At 47.5% G+C, this 17,686-nt stretch overlaps 1 protein-coding gene across 1 annotated transcript; it reads right to left on the bottom strand.

Moving 5' to 3' along the window:
* Window positions 1-2,869: 2,869 nt before the first annotated feature.
* On the bottom strand, window positions 2,870-6,853 carry C1QA (complement C1q A chain). Its single transcript, XM_043998217.1, has 3 exons — window positions 6,730-6,853; window positions 5,842-6,006; window positions 2,870-4,421 (listed from the first exon to the last, which is right to left on the bottom strand). The coding sequence occupies exons 2-3, from the start codon at window positions 5,999-6,001 to the stop codon at window positions 3,844-3,846; spliced, it is 738 nt and encodes a 245-aa protein (XP_043854152.1). The 5' UTR covers window positions 6,002-6,006; window positions 6,730-6,853; the 3' UTR covers window positions 2,870-3,843.
* Window positions 6,854-17,686: the final 10,833 nt, after the last annotated feature.

The raw sequence follows: 17,686 nt of genomic DNA on the forward strand, positions 1-17,686 counted from the left end.
ATTGCTTTGAGCATACAGCCCCATCTCCTCAGCTTGACATTCAGGGATCTCTATGAACTGATTAAAATTGGCATGTAGGGCTGTCTCATCCTCAGTAATCGAGTGTTCGCTTCATTTTTGTCTTTGGATCCTCAGTGCTTGACACATAGTAGACAATTAAGGCTCTCAGTTGATTTTAATGGGTTTTTTTTTATTTGTTTGTTTTGGTTTTTGGTTTTGGGGGGTTTTGTGGGGCAATTAGGATTAAGTGACTTGCCCAGGGTCACACAGCTAGTAAGTGTCAAGTGTCTGAGGCCAGATTTGAACTCAGGTTCTCCTGAATCCAGGGCCGGTGCTTTATCCACTGCATCATCTGGCTGCCCTTCTCAGTTGATTTTAAACCTTAGTTTTGTCACTCCCAAACTTGGATCCTGTGTTCAGCCGAAACTGGTTTATTCATTGCTCCTCAGCTCGGCTGACAGCCTGGGAACATTGGCTTAAAAGGGTTGGTGACAATTCTGGAGGGGGGCCACCCCTCTTTCTCCCACCCCCAAGCTTTAGCCTGGGGTTAAGAAAGTTGGAGGTCTTGTGGAGGCAGGGAGGAGCATAAAATTGGGATTGAAGGAGTGGGGAGAGAGGGTACTGAGAAGCTTCTTATTCATGGCCCAGGCCTAGAACCTCTAGACTGATCTGGGTTCGAGGGAGAGTGTGCAAAATGCTTGGGATTAGGAAGGATCTAGGTTTGGGGGAGGGGGCATGAGGACCTTGCTGAAAAAGAGGAGGAATCATGTAATAATAGAATGTTGGTGCTAGAAGGGCCTTAGAACTAGAATGTCAGAGTTGGTAGGGCCCTTAGAACATAGGATGTCAGAGCTGGCAGGGCCCTTAGAACACAGAATGTCAGAGATGGGAGGGATCTTAGAACACAGATGCCAAGAGTTGTGAGATGGGAGATTACATGAGTGGTACAAAGTAACCATGCTCTTGGATTTGTTTCCTCCCATCCTTCATCATAATTTTTCAAGGCCTTGTTAGGAGACTGGGAGTCTAATAAGCTAATCTTTGCTCAAATGTTAATGACTGATAATGGCTTCATAGATATTTTGTTGTTCCTTCCTTCTACTAACACTTAGTCAAAGTCCTCCAATATCTTAAACCCCACAGTAGGAAAACTCTTGGGATTTCTCATGGATAGGAGAGAGATTCAAGGTGGGAGTAGGGTCAGAGGGCAATAGGCACCTCCAGCTGGAAAAGTCCCAGGTGAGAGAGCATGTGTGAGTGGCTCATCCCAATCCATTTCCATGGCTGAATACACAACCCAGAATCCATGCCCTGAGCAGCAGAGGCCTAAGAGAGCAGCTGCAATGTGGGTACAGCTTGGATCAAAGCCAGTGGAGAGACAGGGTCAGCTAGGTGTCGCAGGAGATAGGAGTCAGGTAGATCTGAGTTCAAATCCTGTCTTAAACCCTTAGTATATCTGTTTGACCTTGGGAGAGTCACTTACCCTCTCTCAGCCTCAGTTTACTCATCTGTAAAGTAGGGATAAAAATAACACCACTTTAGCAGGGTTGTTGTAAAGATCAAAATATGGAAAGTGTTTTGCAAGCCTTAAAGTGCTCTGCTGTTTTTATTATTCTTATTATTATGGAGGGCAGAGTTCACAGGCTCGGACCCATGGAGACCCGTGTGCCCTTGGTTAAGTCACTTTCCTTTCCTGGGCCTCAGTTTCTTTGTTTGCAAAATGAGGGTGTGGGTTGGAACAAGACTGTTAGATGACCTCTACAGTCTCTTCGAGCTCTAACATTCCCTGTTCCGAGGTCCCGTCTTCCCTTTCCCCATTCATGACTCTGTGATAGCCGGTATCTCTGCTGCTACTGGGCTGGTCCCTGTGGCTTCTCTGGGCTGCATGGACCCATTCCAGACACAATCTCAGACTTGGCCACGCTTTGCTATGGAGCTGATGAACGGCTGGTAATGACCTACATTGGCCAGCAGGTGGCAGCCACGGCCCACAAAGAAGGTCCTTGTCCTGAGTGGGGCACGTGATTTGTCACCAGCTTAGTGCCACCCAGGACATTTTCCCCCAATCTGAGCTTCCTCAACACCTCCCTTCTCTCCCCCCTACATCCCCTCCACTTCCAGTTTGGTGTCAGGACATAGAGGGAGAAATGAGGGACCCCTGAAGATGCTTCTGAGGGTCTCATCCAGAAATGAAGGAGGGCACTTAGGGACAAGAGTGATAGGTAGCAGTGGCTTGGTGAGGGTTGAGGGAAAAGAGATGAGAGGCCAGAGGAGGGGAAGGAGCTGGCTTCCCTCTATCCTCTCTCGAATTATTCTTCCCCCCCCATCCCCCTTGTTCCCATCTTCCCATCCTCCCACCCTTATCCCCTTTCTCTCCCCCATCTTCCTCCCCATCCACAACCCACATGCCCTATTCCCATCCCTACACTCCCTTATCCTCATCTCTACTTTCCAAACCCTATATACCCATTCCTACATCTTCAGCTTCCTGGTCCCGTCTCTTCCATCTAATTCCCCAAAGCTCATGCTCCTTCAAATCTATAATTCCTATCCCTATTGCCCCTTTCCTAGGCCCATCTACCGAGTCTTCTATCATCATATCTCCCCAGGCCCATCTCTCTAGTCTCATTCCCCAAGGACCAGCCTCTCCCCACTTCTTCCTAGAGTCCTATTCCCCCTTTCCTTGTCCCCTCTTCCTAATTCCACACTTCTGGTATCTCATTCCCATTTATCTAGCCAGCCCCATGTTCTCTAGAACCAGCCTTTCTCAGCCCCATTCTCTCATAAGCTTTTTACTCCATCCTTACCTCACCCTTACCCTATCTCTACTCTAGCCCACAACTGAAGGAAAACAGGAAGAAGGCAGAAAGAACTGAATCATTTGGTTTATTCATTAAAACCTCGGTTCAGGTGGCTACATGCTGTGCTGAGGAGGTGAGGGGATCACTGCCCCTCTCAGCACTGGGGGGGGGGTAGAGATGAGCAGGGATGTCTTGGGAGGAGTGACCATATGGGCTGCAGAAAGGAGAGGCAAAGTCCAAGCCATGAGTGAGACAGGACAGCTGCAGCATAGGGATGCCTGAGTCCTGGAGAGGGGCTTCTTCAGAAGCCAAGCAGAGGGGCAGACAGGCCAAGGAAAAGATGGTGGTTGGCATGGGGTACCCATCCTCTTGCTCCAGCAGACACTGCTTTGATGGCCCCAGGGTTGGGATGGAAGGAAGCCACTGTACGATTGGGGGCTCAAGGACAGGGAAACTGATCATTCTGGATCCTGGAGCTGGAAAGGACCTTGAGGGATCTGGTCCATGCCCTCCTGCCTTGGAGCAGTCAGAGGATCATTCTCAACTTTTACAGAGAGGGCAAGGTAAGTGTGGTTAAGTGGGGAGGCCATGTGGGGCTATGCAGCTTCAGGCAAGTTGTTTTCCCTCTCCTAGTCTCAGTTTCCCCATCTGACTCATGAAGATAATATTTTCCTCCCTCTCTGACAGGGTCCTTGTGAAGACGAGGCTTTGGAAAGTTCTTAAGGTACTAAAAATACAGATGTTGTTTTTATTAAATGACTTGCCCAAGAGCTAGGCACTCTGGCATAGTGTGATGACACTGGGTTGACATCCTGCTTCAAGCATTTACTGTGTGACCCTGGGTACATCACTGTACCTCTCTGACAGCCTCATCTGTTTCCTCATCTGTAAAATCAAGGCACTGGACGTGATGAGCCCTGAGGTCCCCTCCAGTTCTGGATCGATGATCTTGTGTGGATGGAAAGGATTAGAAGGGCGCAAGCTGAATTCAAGACTGGTCTTTGCTGGACAATCCAAGCTTCTCTACCCCAGGGCCCCAAATTCAGTTGGAGGGGAAAAGTAAGAAGCCACTGAAGACACTATCGACCTCATTACCTTTGTAGATCTTGTTGCCTCTGTGGGGGTCTGTTTCGATCCACACCGCATCACTCTCTGCCAGCTTCAGCACTGTGCCACCAGAGTTGACCTGATAAATTCCCTTACTGTTGCTGTCACAGAAGCCCAAGTTGCGTCTGGTCTGGCCTCCCTTGGAGGACACGATGAAGAGACAAAGGTCCCCAGTGGACACCACATGGAAAGTAAAGTAGTAGTAGCCAGGGAAATTGCAGATGAACTTGCCCGTATTGCTCTGGTAGTGGTCTTCCTGGTTGGTGATGATAGTGTCGAATATGATCACATTCCCATCCTCTTGAGAGTTCCTCCGCACTGCTGAGAAGGCCGGCTTGAGCTGGTTTTGAATTCTTCCCATCTCTCCCTTGGGGCCCCTCTCTCCAGGCATTCCCAGGGGTCCTTGGGGGCCAGAGGGACCTGCATAACCTCTATTCCCTGGCTTTCCGGGGGGACCAGGTTCACCTTCATCCCCCTTGAGACCACGGACTCCTGTCCTCGCTCCTGGTGCGCCTGTTGGGAAAGAGATTTCAATGACTGAATGTGTGACTCACCCTGGGACACCAGAGAGCCCAGCTTAGTTGGAGCAATTTTGGGGGGACCTTGGGGACTCTGTCCCAGGATGGGCCATGGGCCACATGTGGGTAAAGTTGAGCACCTAAATAAAGACCTGCAAGACAGATTGCAAGAATATAGAGAGGCAGGCCTGGAAAGGGCCTTAGAACAGGGAATGTAAGAGATAGGAGGGTCCTTAGAACACAAAATGTCAGGGCTGGGGAACATAGAATTGTTAGAGCTGAGAGGAGTCTCAGAACATAGAATGTCAGAGATAGAAGGGCCCTTAGAACACAGAATGTCAGAGCTGAGAGGAGTCTTAGAACATGGAAGAGGCCTTGAAAAACAAAATGCCAGAACTGGAAGGAACCTTAGAGATTCTCTAGTCCCCTCCACCCCCACTCACTTTAATAAGGAAACTGAGACTGAGAGAAGGAGAATGACTTGCCTAAGATCACACAGCTGGCCAGTGGCCAACCTAGAATTAAAACCATATGCACCAACCATTTCTCTCATTTGCTAGAACTGCTTGGGTGAACCTGTCCCAGAGGTGAAAGAAAGAAGGATCACCTTCCCTCCTCTGAACTAGTTTGCTCAGCTGGAGAAGGGGCCCACTGGCCTCTGTCTGGGAGGCAGGGGTAGATTCTAGGAGTCCACAGAACAAAGACACTGGCAAATTGCCTGGGTTTTGTTTCGTTTACCCCCTATTCTGCTGTTGAATGAGCACCAGATTTGGGAGCTGAGAAGCTGAATTGAAACCCTGCCTGTGCTTCCTACTACCTGTGTGACCTTGAACAAGTCACTTCCCATCCATGGGCCTCAGTTTCCTTATCCACAAAATGGAGGGGTTGAACTAAATGGCCTCTGACATCCCGTTCAGCTCTAAATGGATTTCCCTATTTCCCAAGTTCCTCTTCTTTTCTCTCAGGCCCTGAAGGACAGAGCTCAGGTTGGGCTTAATAAAGTTGGGGAGCTGGAAGTTTAGTTGGGGATTGCCCCACACCTCTGTACATTGACCCTTCCTGCCTGGGCTTGGGGTTTGGGGAATTAGAGAACTTAGAGCTAGAACAAGTGCCCACGAAGAGTATATAGCCCATGGCCTTCAGTGTTTTTGAAATGGAGGGAGAGGGAGGGAGAGCAGAGAGAAACTGAAACCCAGAAATGTGAACAAGACTTGCCCAAAGGCACTTAGTCAGCCAAGGGCAAAGGGAGGATTGGAATCTGGGTCTTCTGCTCCTCAGTCCTGTGCTCCCATCACTACACCTTGATGAAGAATCCCTCAGCTCCCTGCTCCCTCCCTATCCTCTGCCCCATGCTCACCCAGGGCTCTGGGGCTGGGTCCCCTGGAGGGAGGAGGAGGGCATTTGTCCATACTTACCTTGCTCACCACGATCACCCTTAGGTCCTGGGCGCCCATTGAGACCTGGGGCTCCAGGCTGCCCCTGAATCCCATCAGGAGCTCTGCACACATTCTGTGGCAAGGTGGAGCCCAGGCACAGGGCTAGTATGCAGGCTGCCAGCCAGGCCCAAGAGGCCATGTTGCCTGTGGGGAGAGAGGCCACCGCGGGAGGGGTTCAGAGGCAGGTGCCCCATTATTCCCCTTGTCTCGTCCTCCTGCCCACAGGAGTCTGTCCTATTCAGGCCCATCCCAGCTGTACCAGCCCCAGAAGAGACTACAGCCAGACAATTCTCCCCAAGGAGGCCTGTGGCAGCAGGTGGCAGCAGTGCCCCCCCCACTCTCCTTGGGCTGTAGTGGCAGAAGTGAAGGATCCTGGACTTGCTCCCGAGGGTGGGAAGCAGAGGCTGCAGAGGGTCCGGCTTGATGCTCTACTGGGGGGGAGGGCTAGATCAGCAAGGTGCCAAGGGAGAGGAGTGAGCATCCAGCGGCAGGACCCCACCCAATGCCTTCTGCACCGAGCCTCCTTCCGGCAGCCTGAGCCCCGACCCCCTTTCCTCTTTAAGCACCATCCCCCTCCTACCCTATTTTCCCCTAGGTCTATCCCATTATCATCAGTTTCCCTCATCTCCATTCCTTTTGTCCCAGATTCCTCAATTCCCTTCCCCTGCCCCCAATTGTCATTCATCTCTCCCACCCTCAGTCCCCATCATTGCCACCCCCCCAACCCTTTCATCCCTTGACCTTTCTTCTTATCCCCTAACCATGACACTAGTTCCCAGATGCTCCTGAGGCCGTTGGCGCATGATTCCCCAGCCCCAGCCCCAAGGCAAGGCTCCCCTAGGATGGGGCTGAATCCTCAGGTCTTACCTGCCCTTGGGGTGCTGGGCTTGGGGGAGACTCTTGCACTGGCTGCCCAGCTCTACGCCTTCTGCACCCGCAGGAAAGGGGAGCCTCTAGGGGCTGAAGGGAAATGACCTTATCCTTCCCTTAGACAGGGGTGCCAACTTTCACATCCTTTCCCACTTCTCCTTTCCTGACATGGAGACCCGGGGTGGGGGTGGGGGTGGGGGTGGGGGTTCCACCAGAGAAACAGGCAAGCTCAGCAAAAGTGGGGAGGCTTCTGAGAAATGAAAAGGGAACCTGGGCTGAGGGAGGCCCGGTCTGGCAGGTGGCCTGGGGGTCTGTGGCTGGCAGGGCAGGAAAGCCATCTGGAGGGGACAACGGAGACACATTTGTGGAAACCAGAACCTCCCTGATGAACCATGATGTGAAGCAAGAGCAACTAGGAGAGAACAAGATGCTGGATTATCTGTGTCAGCTCGAGCGCTTCTCCTTCCTGAGCCTGCTTCTTCTTTCATGCCGTGAGAGACCTGAGATTACCTCCAAGCACCTCCCAGACTCCAGGCTCCTTTGCAGATCTGCCCTGAGGCCTGGCTGGCTCTGCTCATGTTCCATTTTGACATCCTGGGTTCTAAGGGCCTCCCAGCTCTGACATCCTGGGTTCTAAGGCCCTATCCAGCTCTGACATTCTATGTTTTAAGGCCCTTTCTAGTTCTAACATTTTCTGTTTTAAGGTTCTTTCTAGATATAACACTCTATTCTATAGACTGATAGATTTCAAAGTTCCAAATCCATAGTTCAAAAATGCCCCACCAAGGCATGTTATTCCCTACTGCTGCTGACGGTGTACTCACTCATTTCCATAATATGGTACCCATGTATGCAAAAGTCCCAGGTGCTAGAGAGATTGCCTGATGCTGTTTCCTTCTATTACTAGCTTTTTCTTCCCATAGGTTTCTGGAATGGTCATTTGTCAGCCTCTAAAGCTCATAAAATCACAGATTCATAGACTGTCAGAATTAGGAGGGCCCTTAGAACACAGAATGTCAGAGCTGGGAAGGCCCTTGGAATACAGGATGTGCAGTTGGCAGCCTTGGGAGGCACTGGCTTCTCTTTCACTGTTTTTCAGTCATTTCAGTCGTGTCTGACTCTCTGTGACCCCCATTTGAGGTTTTCATGGCAGAAATCCTGGAGAGGTTTGCCATTTCCTTCTCCAGCTCATTTTACAGATGAGGAAACTGAGGCAAACAGGGTGTAGTGACTTATCCAGGATCACATAGCTAGTAAGTTTCTGAGGCCAGATTTGAACTCAGGTCTTCCTGACTCCAAGCCCAGCACTCTATCCAGTGCACCACCTAGAGGCTGGATGACCACTTATTGGGGATGTTCTAGAGGTGCTTCATGACCCCATCGAGCTTAGACTAGAAGTTTTCTGAGGTCTATTCATGCCCTTAGAGTTGATGACTCTTTGAGAGGACAAGACTTCTGTTGCAGGGAAGGGAGTATGGTATGGGGACCAGAGGACTAGATTTGGAGCATGCGGACTTCTATTCAAATACTGTATCTTTCACTCACTATATCTGTGTCCTTAGGAAGTCACTTGCCTCTCCTGTGCCTCAGTTTCCTCATGTGTAAGATGGCAGAGATTAGGACCAGAGGATGTTCTGAGGTCCTTTCTGGCTTTGATCCTAGTCCCTATGTCTGACAACTTTGGAGCTATGCACCTCTGCCTGAAATGCTCTCTTCTCCCCTCTTTCCACCCCCAAAGCCTTTGTGCCCTTCAAGGTTCAACTTAAATCCCACTTCCTCCAGTAAGTCTTTCCTTACACCCTTATGCCTGCCCCTCCCCCAGTACGCACTGTGTTCTCCTGTCCTCAGGTAGTAAGTAGTGAGTTCACCATTGCTAGAGGTGGGCAAGTTAAAGTTGGATAAGGATAGGGGCTGTTGCTGTGGGGAATCCTAAACCAGGCAAGCAATTGGGCTAAAGGCCCTCAGGCATCCATTTTTGCTCTGAGCATCAGAGGGGTTCAGCTCTTGGCTTCCTCCACCCCGCATCCTATATTCTCTGTGCCGTCTAGAGTTCACGCCTTCCTGCCTGGGGGAGGAGAGCACAGGATGCTGGCCAGTGAGACATCCATGCATGGCTCTGTGACCAGCCCATCCCTAATAAGGAGTGGAAGGGTGGGATAATGCACCCCAAAGACCCTGAGTTTGAATCTTGGCTCTGGTCCCTGCTCCCTTCAATGAGCCTCAGTTTCCTTCTCTGTAAAACAAGGGGCTTGAACTAGGTGGTCTCTAACACTCCCTCTGACTCTAAATTGTATCATCTCTCATGTCAACCCCCCTCCTAACTTCCATCCCTTCAGAGGTACAACAGAGGAACACCCTGAGGAACACCCTCGGCCCAGAAAGGGAAGATAGCTGCTTCCTGGGGGGGAACTCCGACAAGCATCCGGACTCATCTGGGAGTCTCCTGCTCCGCGGAAGCAGCTTCTCAGAGGCCAGGGAGCACCCCCTCCCCTAGGAACACCATGGTACAATGGACAATGGATGCTGAATGTGTCCTGGGGAGCAGGGATCTCTGAGAGTCACCCGCCTCCTTGGCTGGAGTGATCACAACCGGGGCTAACAACAACAACATCATTTATATAGCTCTTTAAAGTTTGCAAAACACTTTATATATGTCAAATCATTTGATCCTCACAATAGTTCTGTGAGGATATTATCCCTAGTTTACAGATCAAGAAACTGAGGCACAGAGAGGGTAAATGACTTGCTCAGAGTCACACAGCTACTAAGTGTTTGAGTTAGGCATCTTTCTGACTCCAGGTCCAGCGCTCTATCCACCTAGTTATTCAGGTCTGGGAATCTTTCCCTCAAAACCTCAGAGTTTGAAACAAGGCAAGAAAGGAGGGGAGATGAGAAAAAGTTGCAGAGTAGAAACGGCAGTTAGGGGGCGTCATAGTGCATAGAGCGCCAGGCCTGGAGTCAGAAAGACTCATCTTTCTGGATTCAAATATGGCCCCAGACACTTAATAACTGTGTGACCCTGGGCAAGTCCCTTAACCCTGTTTCCCTCAGTTTCCTCATCTGTAAAATGAGCTGGAGAAGGAAATGGCAGCCTTCTAAGAAAAATGCTAAGAAAACCCCCAGATGGGATCATGAACAAGAAACAGAGAAAGACAGAGACAGAGAGAAATAGTATAAGAGAGACAGACAGAGAGCAACAGTGTAAGGGAGACAGATATAAAAATGGGGACACAGAAGAACAAAGAAAGATGGAGAAAAAAGGGGAACAGAAAGACAGAGAAACCAATAAAATGGGAAAACGGAGAAAGAGGGAAATGACAGCGACACACAGAGAGACAAAAAGAGAGAAGGAGATAGAGATAGAGAACAACACAGAGAGACAGAGGGAGATGAAAAGACACCAAGAGACAAAGATCCAGACACACAGAGAAGGAATCAGACGGAGAGTTAAAGAGAGAGACACAAACGTAAGAACAAAGATGAAAGCTGCACCTATGCGGAGAGAGGAGAGGTGTGAAGGCTGGGAGAGAGAGGATGTCTTTGAGAAGGCGGCTGCTCAGCTCTGTCCTTTCTCTCCCAGCTTAGGGATCAGGGACTTCGGGTCCTAGACAGATCACATTGTTCTACTTTCTCCTAATGAGCATTTTTCTTTATAAATGTTCCCTTGACTGGGTCGGCTGGCGGTGGCATGGTGGGGGGGGGGGCGGGGGAGGTGAGCTGGCTTTCTTATAGAAGAGGTGGCAGCTCCAGAGGCAGCAGGATTTAAAGGAAAGAACATCAAGCTTTGAAACAGCAGGACTGAGCCCCAATAATCGATCATGAGACTTTCAGGAGGTGAATATCTCTATCTCTCAGTTTTCCCATCTACAAAATGGGGATAATAATATCTGCCCAACTGGCAGCCTTCAAGGGGCTATTAAGCTCCTAGACTCATGTAATGTTAGAGCTGGTAGGGACTACGTCACATCAAAGAATGGATCATGCAAGATTGCCTCATTCTGGGGACAAATATCTGTTTATTTTTCATATTTAATTGTCTCCCCTGGCTACCATTCTGGTAGAATGCTTTAGCAACACTTCTAAATAAGGTGGAGAGTTGTGGACTACATAATGGATTAAGATACAGCGGAGCCATGTGGATGTCTGCACTTAAAGTCCATTCGTGACTGGACTCATTGATGGCTTAATGTTCAGCTTGGGGGAGGTCTCTAGTGGGGTGCCTCAGGGATCTGTCCTTGGCCAAGTACAATTTTATATTTTTATCAATGGTTTGAATAAAAGTATTGATGTCATGGCAAATGCCCAGCATACAATAGGCACTTAATAAATGCTCGCTGAATTTGAGTGAAGGGGACACCTATCAGATTTGCAGATGATGAAATACGTGGAGGAATAGTTAATATGCTGGATGACAGTGTCAGGCTCCACAAAGATCTGGACAGCCTGGAGCATTGGGCTGAATCCAACACTAAAAAATACAGCAATCAGAAATGTAAAATCCTACAGTAGTTCTCATAAAGTTAACTTGACAAGCACAAGGCAGGAAGCATGGCTAGGTAATTATTACCATCAACTCACTGAGAATCTTTAGTAATACCTGACATGGCAGTTAGATGGAGCAGTGGATAACGTACAGGAAGACCCGAGTTCAAATTCAACCTCAGACACTAGCTGTGTGACCTTGGGTAAGTCACTGAACCCCTTTATGCCTCAGTGTCCTCATCTGTAAAAGGGGGATAATAGGGGCAGCTAGGTGGCACAGTGGATAAAGTACCGCCCTGGATTCAGGAGGACCTGAGTTCCAATATGACCTTAGACACTTGACATTGCCTTGTTTCAAACTCTGAGGTTTTGAGGGAAAGATTCCCAGACACTTACTAGCTGTGTGACCCTGGCAAGTCACTTAACCCTCATAGCCCCGCAAAAAGGGGGAATAATAATAGAACCTGCTTCCCAGGGTTATTGAAAGGATAAAATAAAATATTTGTAAAGTGTTTGGAAAACCATAAATCCATAAATAAATGCTAGCTGTTATGTCTGAGGGAGGCAATGAGATGACTCAGTGGATAAAGGGCTGCGTCTGGAGTCAGGAAGACCTGAGTCCAAATCCAGTCTCAGATACTCATTAGCTGTGCGACCCTAAGCAAGTCACTTAATCCTGGTTGCCTCAGTTTCTTTATCAATAAAATTAACTGGAGGAGGAAATGGCAACCCACTCTAGCATCTTTGCAAAAAAAACCCCACAAATGGGGTTGTGAAGAGATTGAAAAAATTTTGTATATAGCTCTTTAAATGGCATTATCTCATGTGATTCTCACAACTATCCTGAGAAGTTATTATTATTATTATTCCCGTTTTGTAGATAATGAGACCGAGATTTGGAGAGGCTAAGTGGTCAAACAGCCAATTTGTGTGAAAGGTTTGGTTCAAGCCTGGCTCTTTTTTTAACTTCTAGTTCAGTATTCTTTCCAAAATACTTGATTTCCCCTCCCTACCACCCTTCCTCATTTTGAAAAATGAACTGGGGGGCAGCTAGGTGGCGCAGTGGATAAAGCACCGGCCCTGGGTTCAGGAGGACCTGAGTTCAAATTTGACCTCAGACCCTTGACACTTACTAGCTGTGTGACTCTGGGCAAGTCACTTAACCCTCATTGCCCCACCAAAAAAATAAACAAGCAAACAAACAAACAAACAAAGAAAAATGAGCTGGAGGTTCCATATGAATCAACAGCTTAACATGGCAGCCAAAAAAATTAATGTGACTTTAAGCTGTATTGAGAAGCATATAGCTGATCTCTGCCCTGATCAGCCCAGAGTCCACTAGAGTAAGGAGCATCACATTGTGGTACCAGCATTTAGGAAGGAAACTGATACATTGGAGAGGGTGCAGAGGAGGGTTATAGGATTGCCCAAGGACCTCCAGATCATGCCATCAGAGGAGCGGTTGAAGGAACAATGGATTTTTAGCCTGGAGAACAGAAGTCCTAGGGCTGACATTAGAGCCATGTCTAAAGATCTGAAGGGGTGTCAAGTTGGGGAGGCATTAGACTTCATCTGCTTGGCCACAGAGGGCAGAACTAAGTGTGATGAACTGGAGGGTGTTGGCAAGAAGTAAACGTATGCTTGAGGTCAAGGAAAATATTCTGACAATTACGTATCCAGATTTGTAAAGCTCTTAGCACAGTGCCTGGCACATGGTAGGCACTGTGTAAATAATCCATTCCCTTTCCCTTTCCCTGCCTACTGAGATGATGGTTCCTTTCCTCTAGAGAGAGGTTTTCTAGAAAAGCAACCACTTGTCAGATAATGTAGAGGGGATTACTCTTTAGATATGGATTGCACTAGATGGCCCCTGAGGTCCCCCAGACAGCTGATATTCTGTACTTCTGTGAATGTATGAGCTGGGAGGGACTTTAGAACAGAGAATGTCAGAGCTGGGAGGTAGCTTCGAGGTAATGATGCTAATAACTAGTATTTATACAGCACCTTGTGGTTTGCAAAGAACTTTAGAAATATAACCTCATTTGATCCTCACAACAACCCTGTGAGGTAGGTCCTATATATTATCCCAGTTTTACAGATGAGGAAACTGAGTCAGGCAGAGGTTCAGTAAGACCCTTGCTGAGGGTCACTTTTTTTTTGGTCAATTAGTCATGTTCGACTCTTTGGGGTCTTCTTGGCAAAGCCACTGGAGTGGTTTGCCATTTCCTTCTGCTCATTTTACAGATGAGGAAACTGAGGTAAACAGGGTTAAATGACCTGCCCAGGATCACATAGCTAGTAAGTGTCTGAGGCTAGATTGGAATGCAGATCTTCCTGAATTGAAATCCCATGCTTATGCCCACTGTGCCACCTAGCTACCTGGTTTAACAAAGAAGTATACCTGAAGAAATCATTCTTTCCTCATAAGTGGTGGCTCTTGGGGGCAGCTAGGTGGCACAATGTATAAAGCACCAGCCCTGGATTCAGGAGGACCTGAGTTCAAATCCGGCCTCAGACACTTGACACTTACTAGCTGTGTGACCCTGGGCAAGTCACTTAACCCTCATTGCCTTGCAAAAAACCCAACAAAAAACACCCCTAAATAAAAACAAAAACCCAAAACAAGCAAGAAAACCAAATAAGTGGTGGCTCTTACTGAACACGACATTGCAAATGAACTAATTGCATCCTCCACCAGCCTCTTTCCCTTCATCCAACTATCCAACCATCAGTATCCCCATTGTCTCTACTTTCTTTTGGCATCAGGTGAGAGAGATGCTGTTCATATGGCAACTCTGAAAAACAGCTGGCTCTCCTCCCTCCTGACATCTCATTCCTTCTTACTGTGAGCACTCAGAGATCAGCTTAAGAGAAAATGATCTACCCAAGGTCACTCAGAGAGTTGCAGAGTCAGGATTCAAACTCAGGTCTTTGGGCTCCCACTATGCCTCCCACTGTACAATACTACTGCCCTTATTGTAGGACAAATCCTCCCACCATTTGAGGGAGAAACCTCTAGGGATATTCTCTCATTGTGTTAAGGCCACCTCAACTGATGATCGAGAGGATGCAGAGATCCTCCATCTTGGGAGCCCTGGTCCATTCACATGTTTTTGGAGACTGAGCTATGGAAAATCATTTTAAATGGAAAAGATTAGCACTTTTGTGAGGCTTTTTTTAGTAGTTTATATATAATAAAGGCCAGTCTATACAACAGAGGCGGGGGCCACTAGGTGGCTCAGTGGATAAAGAATTGGCCCTGAATTCAGGAGGACCTGAGTTCAAATCCAGTCTCAGACACTTGACACTAGCTGTGTGACCCTGGGCAAGTCACTTTACCTTCATTGCCCCACCAAAAAAAAAAAAAAAAAGAAGGAAAAAAAAGAACAGAGGCAGTCTGCTGAGGCCTCAGTTTCTACCTAGCCTTCGGTTCATTTTCACACCAGCAGGAGAGTGTCATTCATGGAAGCAGCCTAGGGGCTTTTGTTGAGAGGTGTCCCTCAAATAGAATGTGGGGACACAGAATGACAATTAAGAGTTTAACAGAAGTTAAAGAAGAATTTTCTAATCCCAAATCGGATAATGGCCTGGAGCCAAGGATCTTTAATTTATACCAGGAGAAAAGTGGCAAAAAGAATAGACTTAATTTTAACCTGGAGGCATTCTACTGACTTTTGTTAGTGGCCCAACTGGATGTGGTGACTCATTGCCCTTTGTTATGGCGTGATCATTTTTTTCCAGTCAGCTCTGATTCTTTTTTACTCCCCCCACCCTTTTTGGGGGGCGAGGGGGAGGTTTCTTGGCAAAGATGGTTTATCATTTCCTTCTCTAGCTCATTTTACAGACGAAGAAACTGAAGCAAACAGGGTAACACAGCTAATAAGTGAGTCTGGATTTGAACTGAGGTCTTTCCCGACTCCAAGTCTGGTGCTCCATCTACTGAACCACCTAGTTGTGTACTAAAAAAGAGAACTGGTCCTCTCTTACCAGGCAGAGATTTAGTAGTCACAATACAACAGCAGATGGTAACAAAGAGCAACAGATGACTCCAGGAGCTGGAAGATGCAAAGATATTAACAGGGAACAATTCAGTGACACAAGGCCAACAGTGTCCAGACAGCCAACAGAGACAAAGTAAGACTACTCCCCAGAGAGCAGTGGAGAGCTGTAAGATTACATTGACAGGAGCAGCTAGGTGGTGCAGTGGATAAAGCACCGGCCCTGGAGTCAGGAGTACCTGAGTTCAAATCCAGCCTCAGACACTTAACACTTACTAGCTGTGTGACCTTGGGCAAGTCACTTAACCCCCATTGCCTCACCAAAAAAAAAAGAAAGAAAGAAAAAAAAAGATTACATTGACAGAGGACATTAGCAACTCTGTTGTAACAAAGGTATGAGTTGCCCTGGCCACCTGGGTGCCCTAGCCACACATAATCCTTTGTGGTGTTGCTCTCTAGGTGTATGCCCTGGCTATCAATACATGTGGCATGTATTCCTGTCCACAACTAGTACTGCCTGTGGGCCCTCCGTAGCTCTTTCCTAGTCTAGAAGCAAATAGGTGTGACAGTGTTTAGAGCGCTGAACCTAGAAGTCAGGAAGACCTGAATTCAAACCCAGCCTCAGACACTTACTAGCTGAGTGACTTTGGCTAAGTCACCAAACCTCTGCTTGTCTGGGCTCTTCGAGTGTAAAATGGGAATAATGATAGCACCTGCCTTGCAGGGTTGTTCTAAGGATCAAATGAGATCTTTATAAAGTGCTTAGCACAGTGCCTGGCACATAGTAGGTGTTACATCAATGCTAGTTATGATGATGATGACCATGACCTCGTGTCTTCTCTGTGTGTGCCCCCTTCCCAAATAGAGTGTGCTGACCTGTGGGAAAGTGTGCCCGTGTGGGCATGGGTGGTGAGGGAGATCTTTTATCTTCACTAAATTTATTTTACTTGATTAAATATCTTTTGTTTTGAACTAATGTGCTTTCTGGTGGGTTGGTTGGTTGGTTTGTTTCAAAAAAAATGCCGTATCACTGGGGGCTCGAGTTTGAATGGATTCTGATCTGCTCTGTGCCTTTAATCCTGGTCAGGGGGTAACATATATGTGTGGGGAGGGGCTTTCAGGTGCTTTAAAAAGGGGTAAATGCAAAGAACCCGGGGTGTGCTGGGGGACTGAAGCAAAAAAATAAAGAAATTAAGCTGTTCTTGGCTTTTGCCTCAATAGTGGTTTCCTAGACTTTCAGATGGCTAGCACAGCTAGGCCCTAAAGTAGAGAACTGTATGAGAGAAGGCTTGGACTTTTGGAGAACCATCAAGTCACTTAGCATTCACTTGGAAGTGGAGGGACGGAAGGGTGCCCAAGACTTTGGTATGAGTCCCACTTTTTCCATGGTGTGACCTTGGCGAAGTCACTTTCCTTTTGGGGGCCTTAGTCCCTTACTCTAAAAGATTAAAGTGTTAGACTATCATGAGTTTCTATAGTCCAGGGATTTGGGGTGGGGAAGGGGTTTGAGGTGAAAATGATTTTCATAATAATATTGACTTGTTATTTTTAATAGTGTAAATATTAAAATAACCCACACAAAAACTCTTTGGGAGAAAGGTCTTCAATAAGACTATAAAGGAGTCCTGAGATCAAAAAGCTTGAGAAACATTGTTCTAGATGGTTTCCAAGGGCCCTCCCAGCTCTGACATCCTGTGTTCTAAGGGCCCTCCCAGCTCTGACATCCTGTGTTCTAAGGGCCCTCCCAGCTCTGACATCCTGTGTTCTAAGGGCCCTCCCAGCTCTAACATTTTGTTATTCTTCAGTAAGTAAATCCAGCCAGAGTGGGGCTAATGGAAGCTGCAGAGATATTTTGGCAGGTGAGATGTAAAAAGATTAAGAGGATTATGCAGATGTTTAAAGAGCAAATAGAATAAGATTTCAAATCAAACATGAAGTGATTCCCTTAGCATTAGAGGTACCAGAAATGGGGAAGGGGGGACACTCACCAGGGAAAGGGGTCTTTGTCCTGGCGAATCTTTTGGCTTTATGGTGGCAAATGACTGATTCCTTCAGGTCTAACCCCAGACCTTGTTAGAGGTTAGTAAAACCGGGAAGGTTCCTCTGACCATTTCATTGTTCTGGGTTTTAGTTACTGTATCTGTAAAATGGGACTCATAATACCTTACCTCTCTAAAGTGGACCTGGACCAGCTTGGTGCCAGCTGCATAGAGGGTATTTCTGCATTCAGGAGACCTCATTCAAACCATTGCTCCCTATAACATATCCTTCCACCTCCCTGTCCCAGACTTGCCTTCAGTCTGGGGACTTCATCCTTACCATCCAGATTATAGGGTTTTGCTTTCACCTGGCTCTCCAAGCCATGACAAATTTTCAGCTCTAGCCCAAAATGATAGGATCAACTCCATGGATGACCTCAGACAGACATTTTACTTCTTTTGTTTTTGGTCTAAATTGGTTTAATTTTTTAAAAA

Source organism: Dromiciops gliroides, chromosome 3 (genome assembly GCF_019393635.1).
Source record: "Dromiciops gliroides isolate mDroGli1 chromosome 3, mDroGli1.pri, whole genome shotgun sequence".
Classification (NCBI taxonomy): Eukaryota; Metazoa; Chordata; class Mammalia; order Microbiotheria; family Microbiotheriidae; genus Dromiciops; species Dromiciops gliroides.